Source organism: Protopterus annectens, chromosome 6.part0 (genome assembly GCF_019279795.1).
Source record: "Protopterus annectens isolate FY-2018-M chromosome 6.part0, PAN1.0, whole genome shotgun sequence".
NCBI classification, from domain to species: Eukaryota; Metazoa; Chordata; order Ceratodontiformes; family Protopteridae; genus Protopterus; species Protopterus annectens.
The window spans coordinates 244,119,790-244,139,238 of NC_056737.1; the positions used below are offsets into that span (position 1 = coordinate 244,119,790).

General features: G+C 43.9%; 1 protein-coding gene across 1 annotated transcript in view; it reads right to left on the reverse strand.

Moving 5' to 3' along the window:
- SPRED1 (sprouty related EVH1 domain containing 1) overlaps positions 1-19,449 on the reverse strand; it is a 707,321-nt gene that overhangs the window by 368,756 nt on the left and 319,116 nt on the right. The window contains exon 2 of the mRNA XM_044073988.1: positions 3,303-3,471. Within this exon, the coding sequence (XP_043929923.1) occupies positions 3,303-3,471 (169 nt within the window). The remainder of the gene's footprint in view (positions 1-3,302; positions 3,472-19,449) is intronic.

Below are 19,449 nucleotides of genomic sequence, written 5' to 3' on the forward strand. Positions count from 1 at the left end.
CTCAGAGATGCACACTCCAGGGATCTAAACCTTGTCATTACAATTAAAACATGCTGGAGAGAAGTTCCTGACCCAGAGACTCCCCAGACTCTGGAATAAACTGCCCATACACGTCAGAGCGCCTATTTGGCACTCTTCAAAAGGTACCTTGATGACTGGATGGGAGATAGGAAATTCACCCCAGGGATCATGTCAGTCGCCCTGCCAGACAGGTTCCAGGGAAGTAAATACTGTGGGAAGAAATACCCAGGGAATTATGGCTAGGCTTGTATAGGCCCTAGGGCTGATAGGTTCATAGGTTGGTACTAGGCTACGAGTCACATCCAGTAAACTACTAAGAAAATTTGAGTACATACATGCTTAGTCGTCCATTTCTTTTTGACAAGAAATCTAAGACCAACAGTGTTAACAGCAGGAACAGCTTCCCAAAGTATGGGCATAACATTGACAAAACAGGGAAGCCTTCCCTAGTCCCTCTCCTAGGAAAGAATGTATCTCCCTTGGCCCCAGACTACCCAAACAGCTGCAGAGAACATGACTAACATCCGGTCCTTGGTGGCTGTAGGTGCTACATAGCAGGGATCAGTGGGTAAAAGATGAGTGGTCCGAGGTTCAACTAATGTCCACAGCAGAGTCACCCACCTGTGGCAGAGGCAAATTGCTAGCCTAATGTGACGGGCAAAGGCGGTTTTGCTTAACCTTTTTTTTTGCAGATGAAAGAACAGACTGTGGGACTGACAGATTGTACCATTGTCAAGTCAAAAATGGTGCCTTTCCCAGGGACAGCAAGCAGCAAATGTGGGTAAAAACATAAGTCTTTAAAAGCCATTTTTTTCCAAACACTGTAAAAGGCACTTTTGCAAGCCTGACAAAAGTAAAACCCAATTTCTCCAGAGAGAAAAAATGGTTTACAGTTACTATAAACCACTTTTAAACAGACGTTAAAAAAAAAAAAAAAGTAGCGTGCCCTTTTAAAGGTACAGTCCATTAAAACAAACTCATAGCTTTAAAATAACTTTCCAGAAGAGTAAGGTATTAATAAATGTAAAACAAACTGTGGAAGCCCGCCACCCCACAAAGGGAACTTCTCTATCCAGCAAATGTACAGCACAAGCTGATAGTCGATCCTGGAAAGCCTCAGAAGAGCATATTCTTCAGCAGCTGTAAAGCTCTGAAGGGCTTGGGGCCAAAATTCATCATTTGGCTAGCTTACCATGAGTTGCCAGACAGTTTCAGCATGTGAAGGTGTGCTGAATCTTTGGAAACAGGACAGTCGTTATATCCTTGGCAAGACATAACCCATATGGCTTAGGCTACTGCAGGCAAGGATCAGTATGAAGAACATTGCCTGTTGCAGTCTCAAATTAGACTTTAGGACAAAGTAAAAAGCCCCCCTGTGCTTCTCGATGGCACGTTTTGGACATGTCAGGTAACAGAAACAAGCTTCTAAACCATTTTTGATTAAAACCACCAACACCCAAGCTTATGTAATGAAGGAACTGGCATGGTGCTACAATATCAAATTCTTACTTTCCTACCCTTTTTTTGTTTTTTATTGGAAGAAAGCAAAGAAAAAAAAAGAATCCGTGGTAGACATGAGCGGTGATTACTGACCCTTCTTTTCAAAAGCACAGAGCATCTATCATAGGAGTGTGCGTGTGGGAGGGTCTGAGCATATAGGGACTTCTCTCTAGAGCTCTGGTGAAGGGGAGAGCTCAAAAAACAAACCAGCAAACAGGTGGCAAGTGGGAAGAGACAACTGCCCTTTGGGTTCCAGGGGTATGGAAAAGCAAGATGCATCCCACTGCAGTCTTGTCTTATAGATAATGTCAGCACAACTAAGGGGAGGGAGTTAGGGCCAAGAAAGTACCCTGGGTTGTCTGAGGAGGAGAGGAACAGTGAGTTCCAAAACAGGTGATAAAGTCCCAATATAGCTCCAGTCTGCAGGAAGGCAAGCCACACTACCCAGTCGTAGAATGCCTCTTACCCCCCCCCCCCCAAAACATACATGCACTCCCCTGACAAAAAGACGAAAAAAAAATAAAACACTAACAGCCATACCCCTCAACTTCTGGACATTAAAAATTATAGTGCTGTCCTTTAAATTCAATACAACAGTCAGAGCATTTAACTATTTTTCAGAAGAGAAGATCTGCTTACACTAGACTGTACAAGGACCATCAATAAATCTAGGAGGAGCAAGCTAAAACTGAGGACAAAGTCGTAACAGTTGAGAGCTACATCAACAGTGGAAAACTGACAATTAAGGTTTCGACAGGATTAATACTACTAAAATGCAGATATAGGAAACTTAAAACAGAACACCTTTACATATCATGCTGAGAACCGATAAAAAGCATAAATACAAAGTGCCCATTGGCAAGCACGATGTTCAATTAGAGAGGACTTTTTCACGAGTTAAAAAAAAATGGTGGGCTACCTTTCAGCATTGAAAGCAAACAATGTCAGATTAACCACAGAAAGAAAACATGTGAGGGAGAGTAAAGTAAAAGAAAACACCGACTTCCACCATGCATCACCCAAAAAAAGCAATTTCTATTCTGACCAGAGCTTTCACATAGCAATGATGGACTGGAGAGAAATGGCTGCACTGAAAATGAAGGAGGTGGTAGTGAGGGGGCAGGGATATGATGCAGCCTGAGGGTTTTATATACAAAGCTGCAATGTCTGCACTTAAGTCCTGTAAGCAAATGAAGACAAGACCTCTTAATACAAGATGTCTCAGTTGATTTCACAAATTCCGGCTATCTATCATAGTAATAAAAGATTATAGTAAGATCCACTGAAACCTGAAAGACTCACTAAAGCCTGACATTTACCAGCAGCAATCAAATGCATTCTAAAAATTAAACAAACTGCTAATATAAACAAAACCCATCATACAATGTAATGTTAACGCTTCTCCACTGGTTTTCTTTGCAACTAAGCAGTTACCTAGTCCCAGCATACTGTAAGCAATGGTTCTGATCAGGAAACACTAAGCACACCCTCCCCACAGAACGTCTTTTCAGACCTAGGGGTGTAAAAGTGGATTAAAAGAATCGAACAGCTTCCACTGTTATAAACACCTGTATGAAACCAATTTCATCATCATGACTCATCTCATAGTCCAGTCGTACGGTTTCCCAATTCGCAAGTTAAATGCAGTTCCTTCTTTTACATGCTGGGAAAAGCTGAGCCTTTAAGCGTGTTTTAATCCACATAAACTGTATTCCAAATAACTAGAAGATACACATTTCAATAAGGAAGGCAGGACAACAAAACAAAAATACATTTCTTACTGCTTTATCCTTCAGTCTTTCTCCGTGGACAAGGAAGTCAGGGCAGCTATTTTCTTCTGGATGACTGGCTTTAAAAATTGTGACAGAGCTCAGTCCACCCCCTCCCAGTGGTAACCAGCCAGAATCATCGCGGGTCATCACCACTGCTCGCACTTTTGCATAACTGTCACTGCAGAAGAAAAAAACACGCTTACAGACAGTACTTAAAACAAGTCCTCCATTCCAATAATGTACTCATTTACTATGACAGCAATAAATGCAAAGGTCCATACACAAGACAAGTGTGCAATGCAGTGATAAAACTTGACAGTGGCATTATAAAAAGCTTACAAATATTCCATTCAACTTGACCAACTTTATTTTGGTGCTCATCTGTTAGCTCAAAACAAAGGTAAAGGGAGCTGCGAGTCCTTTGACCTCTAAAAAACAGTTTTGACTGCTTTTGTCGTTGAACACTTCAGAACTCCGTGATCTTTTATAACTTGATAATTTTCTCTATACTGTTATACTGTTCCTAGGAATGCAGCACACAATTTCAAACTAGGTGTAGTTTCTGCAACAGTGCATTGGCTGCTGTCCCTACATTGTTAAACTTCACTGTTAAAATCCAGTTGCATCATGATACATATGCACATTATCAGAATTGAACACTGTCATTACTATTAAGCAAAATGTAGACTGCATAAATACCACCCATTGCTACATTTTAAATGTGTTCATTTGCCCAATAAAGCAAACCTCCAAATAATCACACTTGACTTCTGCAGCATCCTTTTACTTAAACCGTCACAATAAAAATGCCTCATCACAATATTTGTGCAAATATACAAGTTAATTCGCACGTCTATCTAGAGAAGCATATTACAATATACACAATGTAGACTACATAAAAATATATACAAAAGCATTTACACACATGTATGCATTATACACCTGGGTATGTATATAAACACATATATAGATAGCATGTTTATACATGTACACAACATACATAATACATTTCGTGTATATATATATATATATATATATATATATATATATATATATATATATATATACACACACACACACACACACACACACACACACACACACATCTAATATGTGTACAGAGTAAAACGCTCCCATCTCAAGACATTTTTACCAAGCTGATTAAATCTGCTTCCTTTCCTCTAACCAGTGCAAAACTCTGCCCTTGCACTTATCCTGACATTATAGGATCTACAGAGAGGTCATTCTTTCATTATTCACAGGGTACATTTTTCCACTGGCGCCAAGGAACCTGATGGCTGGAATATCCAGATTTAAATTTCTTCTCTAAATTGGTTCAGTTTTCAGGTTGTTAAAGTAAGAATTCTAAAAAGTCAAGACATTACAAACCTCTCACATAGGTAAGTGAAAGTAGACTTCTCAAATCATTACAAAAGGCACATAGGAGGAGCAAGATGCAGTCAAATAAATGCCTTTAACAAAGTGGTATAACAGACCAAAAGAAAAGTTTTGTAAAATCTTAACATAACCATAGATGTCCTCTTCCATGTTGCAGTGTTCAACATATGGGTTTACTCTTGCTTTGCGAATGTCCGGCCAGTACACAAATGTTTTCAGTCACTCACTATAAGGTGTGTGCAACATCCAACATGGCTCAAGTAATGTGGACCATAAAAGTGACGTTTGCAAGCACCAGCCCTCAGAACTAAGCCCCAGTCAGAACCAGTCCTAGTAAGGGTAATGCCAGTGCTGTGCCACCCAGAAAGGAAAATGGAGCGTAACAGGAGGGAAGGAGCGTGGGAAGGAATACTACAACATGGAAGAGAAGGACATCTATGGTTATGTTAAGATTTTACACAACTTTTCTTTGTCCTTCTATTCCCATGTTGCAGTATTCAACAGATGGGTGAGTGTCAACGTGCACTGTGAAGGAGGAGGGGGTGGTGGTCTAGAGGCAGTTGCAAGGAATCTGCTGGCAAAACCTGCCCTGGCTTTGGAAATGTGGTTTAACTTGTAATGTTTGGTGAAGGTGTGCACTGATGACCAAGTGGCTGGTTCAATGATGGTAGAGGTATCCAGATCCCTAAAGGCTCCTGAGGATGCCATAGCCCTGGTGGAGTTGTGCTTTAACAGTGCCTTACAGGGATTTCCCATGGTATTTGTAGAAGGTGGTGATAGCTTTGGAAATCCAGGCAGAGACAGTTTGGTTACTACCTTCCCTAGGGTTCTGGGGTGAAAGGAGACAGTTGATTAGCCTGTCTGATGGGCTTAGTTTTATGCAGATAAAAACCAGAGTTGTCTGTGAACGTCCAGGGAGTGAAGTACTTTGTCCCCCTGTGGGTTAGGGAAGAAGGTATGTAGGTGGATGGCTTGACTCTGGGACAGTCATTCACCATCTTGGGCATGAATGGTTGGTTCTAAGAGTAACCCTGTCATTCTGGAAAAGTGGAATAGCCATGAGGGCTTGCAGCTCTGATACCCTTCTGGCTGAGATAAAGACCAGTTTTCCATATACAGTATTTTAGGGAAGCTTTTTCTGCAGGCTCAAATGGAGGAAGTGTGAGCTTTTCCAAAACAGTCAAAGGTCCCGACACTAAAGGTGGGTCCAGACGAATGCATGCTGAAATCGTAGACAAGTGGACTTTAATGGAGGAACAAGCCAATCCTGTCTGCAGTAGCTCACACAGGTTAAGTCAAAACCAGAGGAGTCTCGCTTGTAAGCAGGTCCAACTGTCTTTTGTAACACCATATAGAAAATCCCTTCCACTTTGAATGGCAAGATTTTCTAGTGTTTGGTTTCTTTGCCTCCTGCAGGACAGTGAGCACGTCCTCATTGTAAAGGTGTCTGAAAGGGATCAGAATCCTATCAGCCACAGGGTGAGGTGCAGTAACTGCCACTGCGGGTGTATTTGTGATCCCTTGTGCTGTATGAGAAGGTCCACTCAGAGTTGGAGGTGGAATGTTAGCAGTCCCTGCAAAGGTAGAACACAATGCCATGAAAGCATTAAACAGACTTTGGCTGAAAGCCTGCCAGTCAGGCATGCTTTAAATAGGAGTAGATGTGCTTCCTTTTCTCGTTTTTTTAGAGGCCTGGGGGGCATCTGAAGGGAGGAAAACCTGGAGTCTTAAGATTGTAAGGAAGCAGAGGGATCCAATGGACCTACTGAAAGTGCTGGCTCCCCACTGGTGTCGGAAACGCCTCTACGGACAAGATCTCCACATGGGATTGTGCGGCTTCCATGGAAGTACACTACATCAGAGGCGGCAGAGCCAGTTTCCTCTTCCAGGTCGATGGCTACAGGCCGAGGGTCGGATGCAAGAGGCGCAGCTGTAATGGTAGGTCATATAGTCCTGGCTTTTTTTGGTAGTTCAGTAGGTATGGAGGAACTCTCCACCCTTAAAGCAATTTGTTTTAAGCTTAGATTCCCTAAATACAAATTAAGCACGTGCAGACTGCTAAGCAATGTTTTGGGCAAAAATACCTGACAATGGAGCAGGCCTTGTAACTGTGTGACAATCCCAAGAGAGACCCTGATAGTGGGCGTCCTTGTGAGGTATCTGACTTATACTTGCCTTTCTGGATGACATGAACAAGCATTAAAGAAATGGACTGAAATATTTCCCAAAGGGGCACTTACTGATTTTTAGAATCCGATGGCCGTGAAGGCAGAAATACCTGTTCAACTGGCGGATGAGAAGTTAAGGGCTGGTGCATGCAGATGTCACTTATGGCCCACGTTCCTTCAGCCATGTGTCAGACATCCCACGCACCACACAGTGAACACTTGTATACTGGCCGAATGTTTGCAAAAAGAGTAAAGCCATATGTTGAATACTGCAACATGTGAATAGGACATCTGTGCTTCCTTCGTAGTATTAAAACTCCAATTACTAGAAATGAATAAAGTTTTTGCATTTTTAAATTTCCTACATAAATACATACATGCTACAAACATTTTTCGGATTTACTGAATATTCCCAAAAACATTCTGGACCTCCCAGGAAGGCTGGTATCACTAAAAGAAATTTAACTTCAACCAAGCCTTTGTTTTCTGGTCTCTTGCCTGTACCATGAAAATTTCAGAAATGAATGCTCATCTGTGCTTGCGGTATGCAGAAATTCAATAAATACTCACTGTTAAGTCATGATTCTGCTCTATATCAAATTACTCACTAAACTTTAAGCCTGTGAGATTCCTCCTGGCATTACTACATGGTTCATCTTCATAAAGCCTGTGACAGTACAGCCAGTTAAAGAAATGTCACTAAGGTTAATGTACTTCTCCGAAGTACTTGCAGAGCAGCAGATCACTGCTCCCTTCATTATCTGTTTGGACTACCTACTTCCCCCTTCCAAACCCCTACACAGTAAAAATAAATCCTCGGCTGCATGAACAATGTATGGAAAACATCCTAGCTCACTAGAGCTTAGAACTCTAGATTTAGAAACCTGACAATTTCTGAGATACACCCTCTTTCATTAATAAATTACATCATGAACCTCCAAATCTCCCATCAAAATTTGCAGCATCTCAGTATCTGTTTTCCTTCCCAGCTTGCAGTGTAGCTCCACATTTTTATAGTGGGTGAAGACGAAAGAGAGCGAGAGAGGGCGAAGGCGAGAGAGCGAGAGAGGCGCGAGCAGAGAGCGAGAGAGGCGCGAGCAGAGAGAGAGCGAAGGCGAGAGAGCGCGAGAGAGCGAAGGCGAGAGAGCGCGAGAGAGCGAGAGAGCGAGAGAGCGAGAGAACCTCTGAGGATTAGAAAACCTGATCCATACTGGGGGACAAGGTCTTCCCTTCCTACTCACTAGAGTGTCTTTCACAAAAGGTCCAAAGAGGGTGGACCCATCAAAGGGAGGATTGGTAAAAGGTGCTTTAAAGGGTTTTGCAAGCCCACATAGTTGTAACTAAGCATTCCATCTCGTACAGCAATCACAGTACCTGCTGCTCGAGAGGTAGCTTCCACAGCATCGGAAATTAACGTAGAGGAATTGGCGAGGGATGTCAGAGGAGAGCACTTGGGATATGCCTTCTTGAGGTCCTGCTCAAGCAACAACTCTAAGGGAAGTGGTGAGTTCTATGACCATGTCCCTTTGAAGGGAGGCGAAGTGTGCCAGGTAATCAACTGCCCTCAATCCAAAAGGTAGCAGAGGCAAACACGCTTCCCATACTGGTCAGCTGCCAGAGACTCCCTGTTCAGGGGATGGACCATGGAGCTCTGCTAGCTCCTTTTTGGTGACATACGCAACCACAATGACATCAACCGGGACTCCTTTGTTCCAGAAGGGTCGGTCCACAGGAGGACTAGGGAACTTGTCGGCTTGCTCAGGCACTGGTTCCACAGTGTCTGGTTCTTTCCAAGCCCTGCTGGTGATGAGATCCACCAACTCTTCAGCGGAGGGGGCAACCCAGGAAGTAAATGGGCCCATCTCAAAAGCCTTCAGGAACAGACTCCTCCAAAGATGGGGTTGGGGACATCACCTGCCCTTTTGCCAAAGGATCAAGTACGTCCCCAAAGGGGACTCTGGCAGAGATCTGGGGGCCCCACCTCCTTTGAGGTCGGTTCCCTCGGTAAGGAACTCCATTGGCAAGTCCAAGTGCCTCCTCTTGCACTTTTGCCTAAAAGGTGCCTTCTCCTTGGGGGTCTCTGGGGAAGACACTGAAGATGCAGGGACCCCGTTTGGGGTGGAAACCCCCTGAAGGCTAGTACGGGAGGGCTGGCCCTGGACAAAATGGGAGGCCTCATCACCCAAGGTACAGAAGGGTTATGGTGGAGTGGGAGATATTGCTCCAGTCCTGAAGGAGCTCTACCATCCTGAAGGCAGACTGGGCCGGAAGACATCCTCTCCCCCTTCCTAGAGGAAAAGCTGGAAAAGAGGAATGACCATAACAGCCCCTGGATACCAGTCCCGAGCTGTCTAGAGAGGCTACCAGGGTTAGGGACTGGTCCAAAAGGCCCACACCAAGCATCTTTGCTAAGGAGCCTGCATCGACCACTCCTGCATGGGGTCCACTCTGATTCAAAGGCAGAGGAACACAGCAGGCCAGGGACCCTTACAGTGTCAAGAAAAAGTAAAGACTCTATATAGTTGAGATCACACTACAGATTTCCGGGTTCTGAGATTCCAAAGACTCGAGTCGGAAGAGAATGGTGTCCTGGGATTGGAGAGGTTCCCCTAGCTGGGTGGGCTGGGAATGCCAGGAGCCCCAACTCTTTCTGGGCTTTGAGGAAGCTCATCATCCTGTCCATACCAGACAGTAACAAGGCTTCTGGATGATCTGGAGGAAGTGGATAAGTGGGTAGACTTAGCTGGGGATCCAATCCTGGACTCTTAAGATTTATGTCTAATTTCTGGACTTTGGCTCAGAGGTCCAGGAGCAGACAGTAACAATTGCCTGGAGGATCCAGGCTAAGCTGAATCCTCAACAGCTATTAGGAGGACCTGACAACTGTTGGATCTGAAGGTCGATAGACAGAAGCAATCTGATCAAAGGCTGGTTTGATCTCAACCGGATCTGAGACTCCGATCAGAGGAGCCTCCGGATCTGGTAAAAAAAAAAAAAAAAAAAAAAAAAAAAGTGTCCAAGGATCTAGGATCCGAACCATCTTGGACAATATAGCCAGGGATGTAGTCTGATCTGGAGATCTAGAATAAGAAATCCTATTTTTTTATTTTTTGAAGCAGCCCATCAAGGAGGGGCCTTCCATTTAGAATCAGAAGAGGAGGCCTTGGGTGAAGAGGAAACATAACGACCCCCCTGCTTCATACCTTTGAGTAATTATGGTTTATCACCAAGGCCCTGGGGTTAAATGCGGCACAAACATTGCATTCAACCTCCAGGTGAGGGGCACTTAAACAATCCGAGCAATCGTGCAAGTCAGAATTGGGCATCTTCTAACCATTGAGGAGCACTTAAACCTGGAGGGTTTCTCAGACTTAATTGAAAAGTTTAAACTCCAAACTAAGCTACAAAAAACACACAGAAACACTACTCTAAGATGAGAAACTAAGAATATTAACAAGTTTAAGGAAAAAAGGTGCTAAACTCTTCATTCACAAAGGGGGAAAAACTATACTAACCAAAAAGTAGGTTGTCTAAGGGAGGAGAGGTAAAAAGGAGACAACTAATAAAGCTAAAGTTTAAATCAAGTTTAAAAATTGCACTTATCTGACACTACTCGACTAAGAGCAAAGGATCAAAGTCTTTAGCAGAATGCGGCAAATGAGATCTAAAGGTTACAGGGCAGCAGGGGATTATGGGAGAGGGAAGAGCTTGAGCCTTGGATCTGTCTAAGCTAAAGTTGCCAGCTCAGAACCGATGCTGGATCAAGACCCTACTGTCAGGAATGATGACATGGATAACATCAGATCCCATTTTTATTCAAAAAATTCACTGAAAATAAACTTCATATCAATTGAGAACCAGCAGAACATCCTGATGTTTCAAGAAGTTGGCTGACAAATTCATCACTCTAAACCTGGGGGGGTCACTGCACACATCAGCCAGCCAGTCACTTGATCCAGTTTGCATCTTATTGCTCAGGATCAGAAACGAGGGGAAGAGGTGAAGCCAGCAGCTCTCTGACTAAACAACCAGACATGAGGCAGAAGAGGAAAAAAACACAGACACCACCAAAGAAAATGTTAAGGGCCTAAATGAAGTCACTCCATGACTGCCTGACTCTGGGTGTTGTTAACAAGCCATCTATACCTGTGGGGGTCTACAAGGTGCCAAGCAGTAAACCCAGAACCTGAAACAATGTGTTTGTTCGTTTACCAGGAAGTAAACTGGGCCCACAGGGTACCCATCTTCAGCAGAGGCCTGAGAAGAAATGCTTCAGGTTACATAACTAAAGGCATTCTACTAACATTACAAACTTAAAACAATTTGTTTACAAATATATAGCAGCAAAAACATTTCTGTATGAAAAGCAAGTCTGAAATAAGGGATTTAAGAAGGCTGTCTGTCCAAACAAAAACTCTGGAAGTGCAGTACAGTAAAAGTAAATATCAAATGTGGTAAACTGTAGGAGAAATTATTACAGATTCAGGAAAGACCAGGAGGTAGTTCAGATTCATGAAGAGCTTGATTTGGCAAAGAGAGAGGTTACAAGGAAATCAGATAGGTATATATAGAAGACACTGATGCAGGCACATATTGGTAATGCTCTCAGTCTGAAAAGAAACACACAAAGCCAATTCCATCTAACAAGTTAGAAAGTAAAACAAATTAGTTAGAATTAGTCTTTAGAATTTTTTTATTTTAAGTTTGAGAAGGGAAATTGTTTAAGTGAAAGGCTTCATTTATAACTACCTGCTGAAATACCTCCATTGCGCTCGTCTCAAAATAAGGTAGCAGAACAAAAATCCTACAAGGACGATACACTTGCAGTTCTGCAGGACAAGAACTTGGAACATTCACTATCTTTGAACTAGGTCTGAATACTACTGACATTTCCAATGATCAGTCTAAATCACTCATATTTACAAAGTCAGGTCAGTAGACTATGGGTTCACTTATGAGCAAGCTACACAGGATTACTGCAACTTCATTCATCAAATGTAGCAGTTTGAAATGAAAAATACAGTTGTGTACACTTACCATAAATGTAGATGTTAAGAGTGCATTCACTATGGCAGTCATCACACTTGGGTTATCTGCCTGCAGGTCGCCCTCAGTCGGCCAGAATACCAGAGACTTAGTATTACTGTCTCGGATGCTGTCGCTCCAGGACTGATGTAGGACTGATGTCAGGTAGTCAGGAGTATAAAAACAGGCAGTTGACGCCATTATATCAGTTTTTCTTGCCCCAAATGTCAGAAGTCCCCCAAATAGGGAGCTAACTTATAGTGCGGAAACAATCACCAGTAAAAAGTAAATACCAATACCCCTGAAGGGGGTAAGTAATAAGCATACAGAGGAGAGAGACAAGGGGGCTGGAGGGAGGGAAAAGTACAGTTGTGTACACTTACCATAAATGTAGATGTTAGAGTGTATACACTGTTGCAGTCATTACATTTGGGTAATCCTGCTGGCAGGTTGCCCTCAGTCGGCCTGAATTCCAAAGTCCTGGGTCCTGCATTGGCTGCTGTCGCCCCTTCCCTAATGTCAGGTCGTCAGGGGTATAAGAGATGCGGCAGACGCCATTTTCTTTAGTTTTTCTTACCCCAGATGTCAGGTGCCCCCCTAAAAGGGTAGCCAAAATTTATTTACATATAACCTGGACTGCAACAGTGAATACACTCGAACATCTACATTTATGGCAAGTGTGCACAACTGTACTATGTTCTTAGTGTTTCACTGTTGCAGTCATTACATTTGGGTAGAGTCCCAAAGCTATGGTTGGGGAGGCTGGAGCTAAACAGCATTAGGAGCGGCTATGAGGCCCTGCAGAACTGCAGTGGAAAAGCTTGCCCTGGATTTACAGTAGAATGGCAGATGACAGTGCTTTGTAAAGGTGTGCACTGAACTCCAAGTAGCAGCCTCTAAAAGATCCTTGGTTGGTACTCCCCTGAAAAAAGCTGCTGAAGTGGCTGCAGCTCTGGTTGAATGTGGCCTAATGCCCTTGGGCACTGGCTTGCCATAGTGTAAGTAGCAGAAACGAATGCAGTGCCCTACCCCACTTTGAAATAGTCTGCTTTGAGATAGCCTTTCCTTGTGATCCTGCAGCATATGCCACTAGTAATTGCTCTTTCTGAAAACTTTGGTTCTGTCCAAGTAGAATCTAACCTGTCTGTGTACGTCCAAAGAACGCAGAACTCTCCACCTTGATCTGTGGATTTGGATAAAAAGTTGGCAGATGGCTAGTTTGGTTAAGAGCCACACTGGACACCACATTAGGCGCAAATGCTGGGTTTGTCCTCAGAGACCCCGTCTGGATAAAAGGTTCCACAGCCATGAGTGCCTTTAGCTCTGAAACTAGTCTTGCAGAAGTTATTGCTAGGAGCAGAGCTGTTTTCCAAGATAAAAACTTTATATCAGCAGTAGCAGCTGGCTCAAAAGGAGGCAGGGTGAGTTTTTCCAAGACATAGTTGAGATCCCATGCAGGCATTGGTGATCTCCTTGAAGGCCTTACATTTTTGGCTCCTCTGATGTACTGCTTTAATAAGGGATGAGAAAAGATTGGTGGCTCTGTATTGTAATAAGCCGAAATGGCAGAGGCATGAATTTTAATAGATGAAAAAGATAGGCCTTTGTCCAGCATCTCAGTTAAGTATTGCAAAATCGGAGGAATATTTGGCACAGCTGTATCAGTTCCTTGTGCCTGGTTCCAAGCACAGAATCTTTCCATTTTCCAGCATAAGATTTTCTAGTACTAGGCCTTCTGGCTTCCATAACATCCATCACAGCTTTACTGAGAGGTGTGTATTGTATGACTACATTATTCGCCATGCTGCCAGGTTTAAAGTCCTGAGTTAGCTGTGCAGGATCCGGTTTTGCTGGGACAGTAGATGAGGTATTTGAGGTAAGGTCCAAGCTGGGCATTGAGACAAGTTCCTTAGTATTGGATACCAGTACTGGTGGGGCCAGTCTGGGGCAATCAGCATCATCTGTGGCTTCTCCTGTCTGACCTTTAGGAGTACCTTTGGGAGGAGAGGCAGTGGGGGAAAGGCATATACTGATAGATTTTTCCATCTGAAAGATAGGGCATCCACTTTCCATGCTTGTCTGTGATAAATCCTTGTGCAGAATTTTAGTTGGTAGTTGTGAGGGGAGGCGAATAGATGTCCAGGCAACACCATTTCCTTGTTATCATGCTTAAGATTTGTGGATCCAGCTGCCACTCGTGGGGATCCATGAGGTTTCTGCTTAGTTAGTCTGCCAGAGTATTTTTCCTTCCTGGCAGGAATTGTGCCTGCAGATGTACTTGGTAAGTCAATGCTGTGTCCTACAAAGTCATGGCTAGTCTGCCAAGGGGGTAAGAATGTGTGCCCCCCTGCTTGTTTATATACCACATGACCGTGGTGTTGTCTATCAATAGTTGTCCTGAATGAGTAGGTCGTTGAAGGCCATCAGGGCATTTTGAACAGCTAGCATCTTTTTGATTGATATGTAGATGCATTTGGTTTGAGGTCCATGTGCCCTGAATGCATCTTCCTGCCATGTGGGCCCCCCAGGCATAATCTGATGCATCCGTTGTTAGTGTATGCCTGGCTGGGGGTAATGTGAATGGTTTTCCCTTGTTTTGGTGACAAGCCTTTGCCCACCATCGAAACTCCTGTTGCAGGCAGGGAATGAGAGTAATCATAGTTTCCAGGTTGTGGCAATGTGGAGAACACTTTAGGTACCACTGAGGTTTCCTCATATGCAGGCTTGCATATGGAATTAGTAGGATGCAGGATGCCATGAAGCCCAAAGCCTGCAGAATTTTTCTTGCAGATAACTGGGCCTTTGTTGCCAACATTTTGAAATATGTAGTCAGTTGCCTTTGTCTGGCGTACGATAAGCCATCTGGGCAGTTGTATTTAAGCCTGTACCCAGGAATATTATCGCTTGAGAGGGTACTAGTTTTTATTTCTTTTCGTTGACTGTGTACCCTAGGCATGTTAGAAATCTTTTCACAAACGCCAGATGCTATAGAAGAATGTCCTTGTTCTCTGCTTGAATTAGACAGTTGTGCAAGTAAGGCTATATTTGCATTCCTCTGTCTGCAGAATGCAATTACTGGTACCAGGCACTTTGTAAAGACCCTGGGCACAGTAGATAAGCCAAAGGGCAGTGCAGAGAATTGGTAATGCATTGAGCCAGCCTTGAATCTGAGGCATCTTCTGCATATTTGTCTGACCGCGACATGCAGGTATGCCTCTTAGGTCTAAAGTCACAAGCTAAGCATTCTTGCCCAGCATGGGCAGAAGCTGCTGCAAAGTCAACATCTTGAATTTTGGTATATCCAGGAATGTGTTCAGAATAGATAGGTCAAGTACTGGCCTCCAGGTTTTGTCCTTTCTGGGTACCAAGAACAGCAGAGTAAAATCCTTGTCTCTGCTCTTGCTCTGGTACTTGTTGAATGGCCCCATGTCCATGACTGATGAGACTTGTTTTTGTGCCTCTGCCCATTAATTTTTTGGCAGATCTGGCCAGCCGTTTGCCTTTGGCAGGGTATGGAAATGGAACTTGGAACCTTGTGACACGATATGTAGAACCCACTTGTCCTGGGTTATGATGTGCCAATTTTGAGAAAAAAAGTGCTAATTTCCCCCCTAAGGGTGCTGCCAGGAGATAAGTGCTTGGTGAAGGCAGGGGGACGTCATTGGGACTGTTTCCTGTATGGTTGTGATTTGTCTTCGCCAACTTTGGCGGTAGAAGCACCCCATTGCTTTGACCCGTATGTACCTTGCACCTGGGATCTGCCTCTGGGGCATCTGGATCTGCTCCTTTGAGGTCTGTCTGACACATGAAAGGACCAATTCTTTGCTGGCCAGTGTCAACTAAACGTAGGTGGATGTACTTGTAAAAAAATCTTTGACAGTTTGCATAGATTTTGCTTTGTCCTCTATTTTCTTTAACACCTCTTCTGCCTTAACACCAAACAAGTATCATGCTGTAAAGGTGCATCTAATAATTTAACTTTGATATGATCAGGTAGACTTTGTTCCTTTAACCAAGCATGCCTCCTCATTACAGAACCCGTAACTGTGGCCCTGCAGGAGGCCTCCAAAGAATCAAAGCCACACTGCAAAGTATGCTTTCCAACTTGTTCAGCTGCATGCAATAAATCCTGCACTTCCTTGTTTTCTGCACATTCGGAGTTTAACATTCTCTGTTTAAGCAATGCCATGACATGTTGTTGATATTTGTGCATATGAAACTGACAGTTTAAGGCCCTTATAGCCAAGGTAGCAGATGTGTATACCTTTTGTCCCCCCATCTGTCCAGTGCCCTAGAATCCCTGTCAGAGGGGGTAGGTTTTTTTTCAACTCCCTTGGGACCCTGTGAAATAGTTTCTGGGTCTGCAGCTGTGCTTTTAAAAAGGAATTTATGACCGTCAGGAACCCTGTAATATCTGTCAGACTTAACAGGAGCTGGAAAGTAAGGAGTTAGGGGTAAGACTACAGTCCGAAAAAAACATTTACAATATCCACAGGTGGAATGGCTAGTGGCCTGTGTTGAGGTAGTAACAGGAAATCCCTGAGCCTTCTTTTTTGATTCTGAAAAATCTTTGCTCTCCCAGTGGAAATGCTCCCTCATGGTATGCAAGGTTTCCCCAAAAGAATAGTCCTCAGGAGGAGAAGCTGAAGGAATAGATTCTTCAACATCAGAATCCTCATAGGGGGGAAGAGAATTTTCCTGATCAGAAGAGGAATCAGAAGAAATAGAAACCCGATCTGAAGAAATAGAAACCTGATCTGAAGATTCACAGTCTGTCTCTTGCCTAGGCCTCTTATCAGGAGGGGGATGGGAAAAGTACAGTTTTGTACCTACCATAAATGTAGATGTTAGTGTGTATACCCTGCTGCAGTCATCACACTTGGGTTATCCTGTCGTCAGGCGGTCCCGCAGTCTGCCTGAATTCCAAAGTCTTGGTCTGGTGTCGGTTGCTGTCACTTCTTCCCTGACGTCAGTGCGCCAGGGGTATACAAGAGGCATCTGACGCCATTTTCTTCAGTTTTTCTTGCCCCAGATGTCAGGTGCCCCCCCAAAAGATGGTCAGTAGATAGTACCAATAATAAAAGCTTAGCACAAGCAAAACATCCCTCCAGCTATAAGCAAATACACCACAAAGGTTGTATCGGATTTTAAGGTATTAAAAGGTTTTAGTTAAGTCAGAGGGGAGGGTAACTTGGACTGCAGCAGGGTATACACTCGAACATCTACATTTATGGTAGGTACAAAACTGTACTATGTTCATCGTGTTACCCTGCTGCAGTCATCATACTTGGGTAGAATCCCAAAGCTAAGGATGGGAGGTGGGGTCAAACAGGATTAGAAGAGGCTAGAAGGCCCTGCAAAACTGCAGTGGCGAAGCCAGTTCCAGTCTTAGAATAAAGTGGTAAGTGATGGTGTTTGGTGAAGGTGTGTACTGAACTCCAAGTTGCAGCTTCCAGAATATCCTTGGTTGGCATCCCCCTGAGGAAGGCTGTAGAAGTAGCTGCTGCCCTGGTGGAGTGGGGCCTTATGCTAGCAGGTTTTCCATGATGGGTGTAGCAAAAACGTATGCAATGCCCTATCCATTTGGAAATGGTCTGTTTTGAGATAGCCTTTCCTTGTTATGATGTGGCATAGGATACAAAAAGTTGGTCAGATTTTCTGAAAGCCTTAGTTTTATCCAAGTAGTAACGTAGTTGCCTGTGAATGTCCAAGGAATGCAGGAGTTTTTCTCCTTTGTTCTGTGGATTTGGAAAGAAGGTGGGTAAGTGGATGGTTTGATTTAGAGCCACACTGGATACCACCTTTGGCATAAAGGAGGGGTTAGTTCGTAGAGAAACTGTCTTGATGAAAAACGAGGAAAGGCTCTACTGCCATTAATGCCTGTAGCTCAGACTCTTCTGGCTGAAGTAATTGCTAGCAGCAGGGCAGTTTTCCATGATATAAACTTGAAGTCAGCTGAGAAAGCTGGCTCAAAAGGTGGCAGCGTAAGTTTTTCCAGAACAAAATTTAGGTCCCAAGTTGGTGTTGGCGCTCTCCTGGGAGGCCTAATGTTTTTTTCCCCTCAGATACTGCCTTAGAAGTGAATGTGAAAATAAGGAAGGATCAGTGTTGCAATGAGCTGAAGCGTGGATTTTAATAGATGAAAAAAAGTCTCTCCGTTAAATATTGTAGAATCCGAGGCATGTCCGGCTGAAGGGTATTTTGGCCTTTAGCTTGGTTCCAGGCGCAAAATCTTTTCCATTTGTCTGAGCAGGCTTTCCTGGTGCTGGGCCTCCTGGCCTCCAGAATGACGTCCATAACAGCTTGTAAAAGAGGGGCTGGCTGGTTGCAGCCAAATTTAAGGTTTTGAGCTGGCTGTGTAGAATCTGACTGCCTTGCTGTGTGAGTAGATGAGGAATTTGTGGTAAAATCCATAGTGGGCCCTGGGCCATGTTCCTTAGTAGTGGGTACCAGTGCTGGCGTGGCCAGTCCGGGGCAATGAGCATCATTCGAGGCCTCTCCATCCTGACTTTCAGCAGCACCTTTGTGAGAAGGGGCAATGGCAGAAAGGCAAATACTGTCAGCATCTTCCAACTGAATGAGAGGGCGTCCACTTTCCAAGCTTGATGGTAGAATGTCCTTGTGCAAAATTTTGAAAGCTGATAGACCTGTTTGCCAACCCCCAAAACTATGTCTGGGCACCCCTATTTTTGAGTTATCATAGCAAATACTTGTGGAGCCAGTTTCCACTCGTGGGGATCGATGATGTTTCTGCTTAGGTCTGCCAATGTGTTCTTTTTTCCTGGCAGGAATTGAGCTTGTAATTGAACTTGGTAAGCCAGTGCTGTGTTCTACAAGGTCATTGCTTGCCTGCATAGAGGGTAGGAGTGTGTACCCCCTTGTTTATGTACCACATTACTGTGGTGTTTGTCCTCATTATAAGCTGTCCTGGATGTAAGAGGTCCTTGAAAGCGGTCAGAGCATTCTGTACATCTAGCATTTCTTTTTGATTGATGTGCATATTCCTTTGATCTGCAGTCCACATACCTTGAACGCACTGTCCTGCCATGTGTGCCCCCCAGGCATAGTCCGATGCATCTGTTGTCATAGTTTGCCTGGCTGTGGGTAAGGTGAAAGGCTGACCCTTGAGGTGACATGCCTGTGACCACCATAGAAACTCCTGCTAGAGGCAGGGAATGAGAGGTATCATTGTTTCCAAGCTGTGTTGAGTCCATACGCTTTCCAGGTACCATTGTAATTTCCTCGTATGCAGTTTTGCAAATGGTATTAGTAGTATGCAAGATGCCATGAAGCCAAAGGCCTGCAGAATTTTTCTTGCAGGGAGTTGGGTCTTTGTCGCCATTATTTTGAAGTATTGAGTTAGTTGTAGTAGTTTGTCTGGCATCAAATAAGCCATCAGGGCCGTTGTATTCAAGCTGGCACCCAGGCATGTCATATTTTGTGAGGGCACTAGTTTTGATTTCTTTTCGTTTACTGTGTACCCTAGGCAACTTAGGTGTTTTAACAAAAGTTAAATGTTAAAAGAGAATGTCCTTGCTTTCTGCTTGGATGAGGCAGTCGTCCAG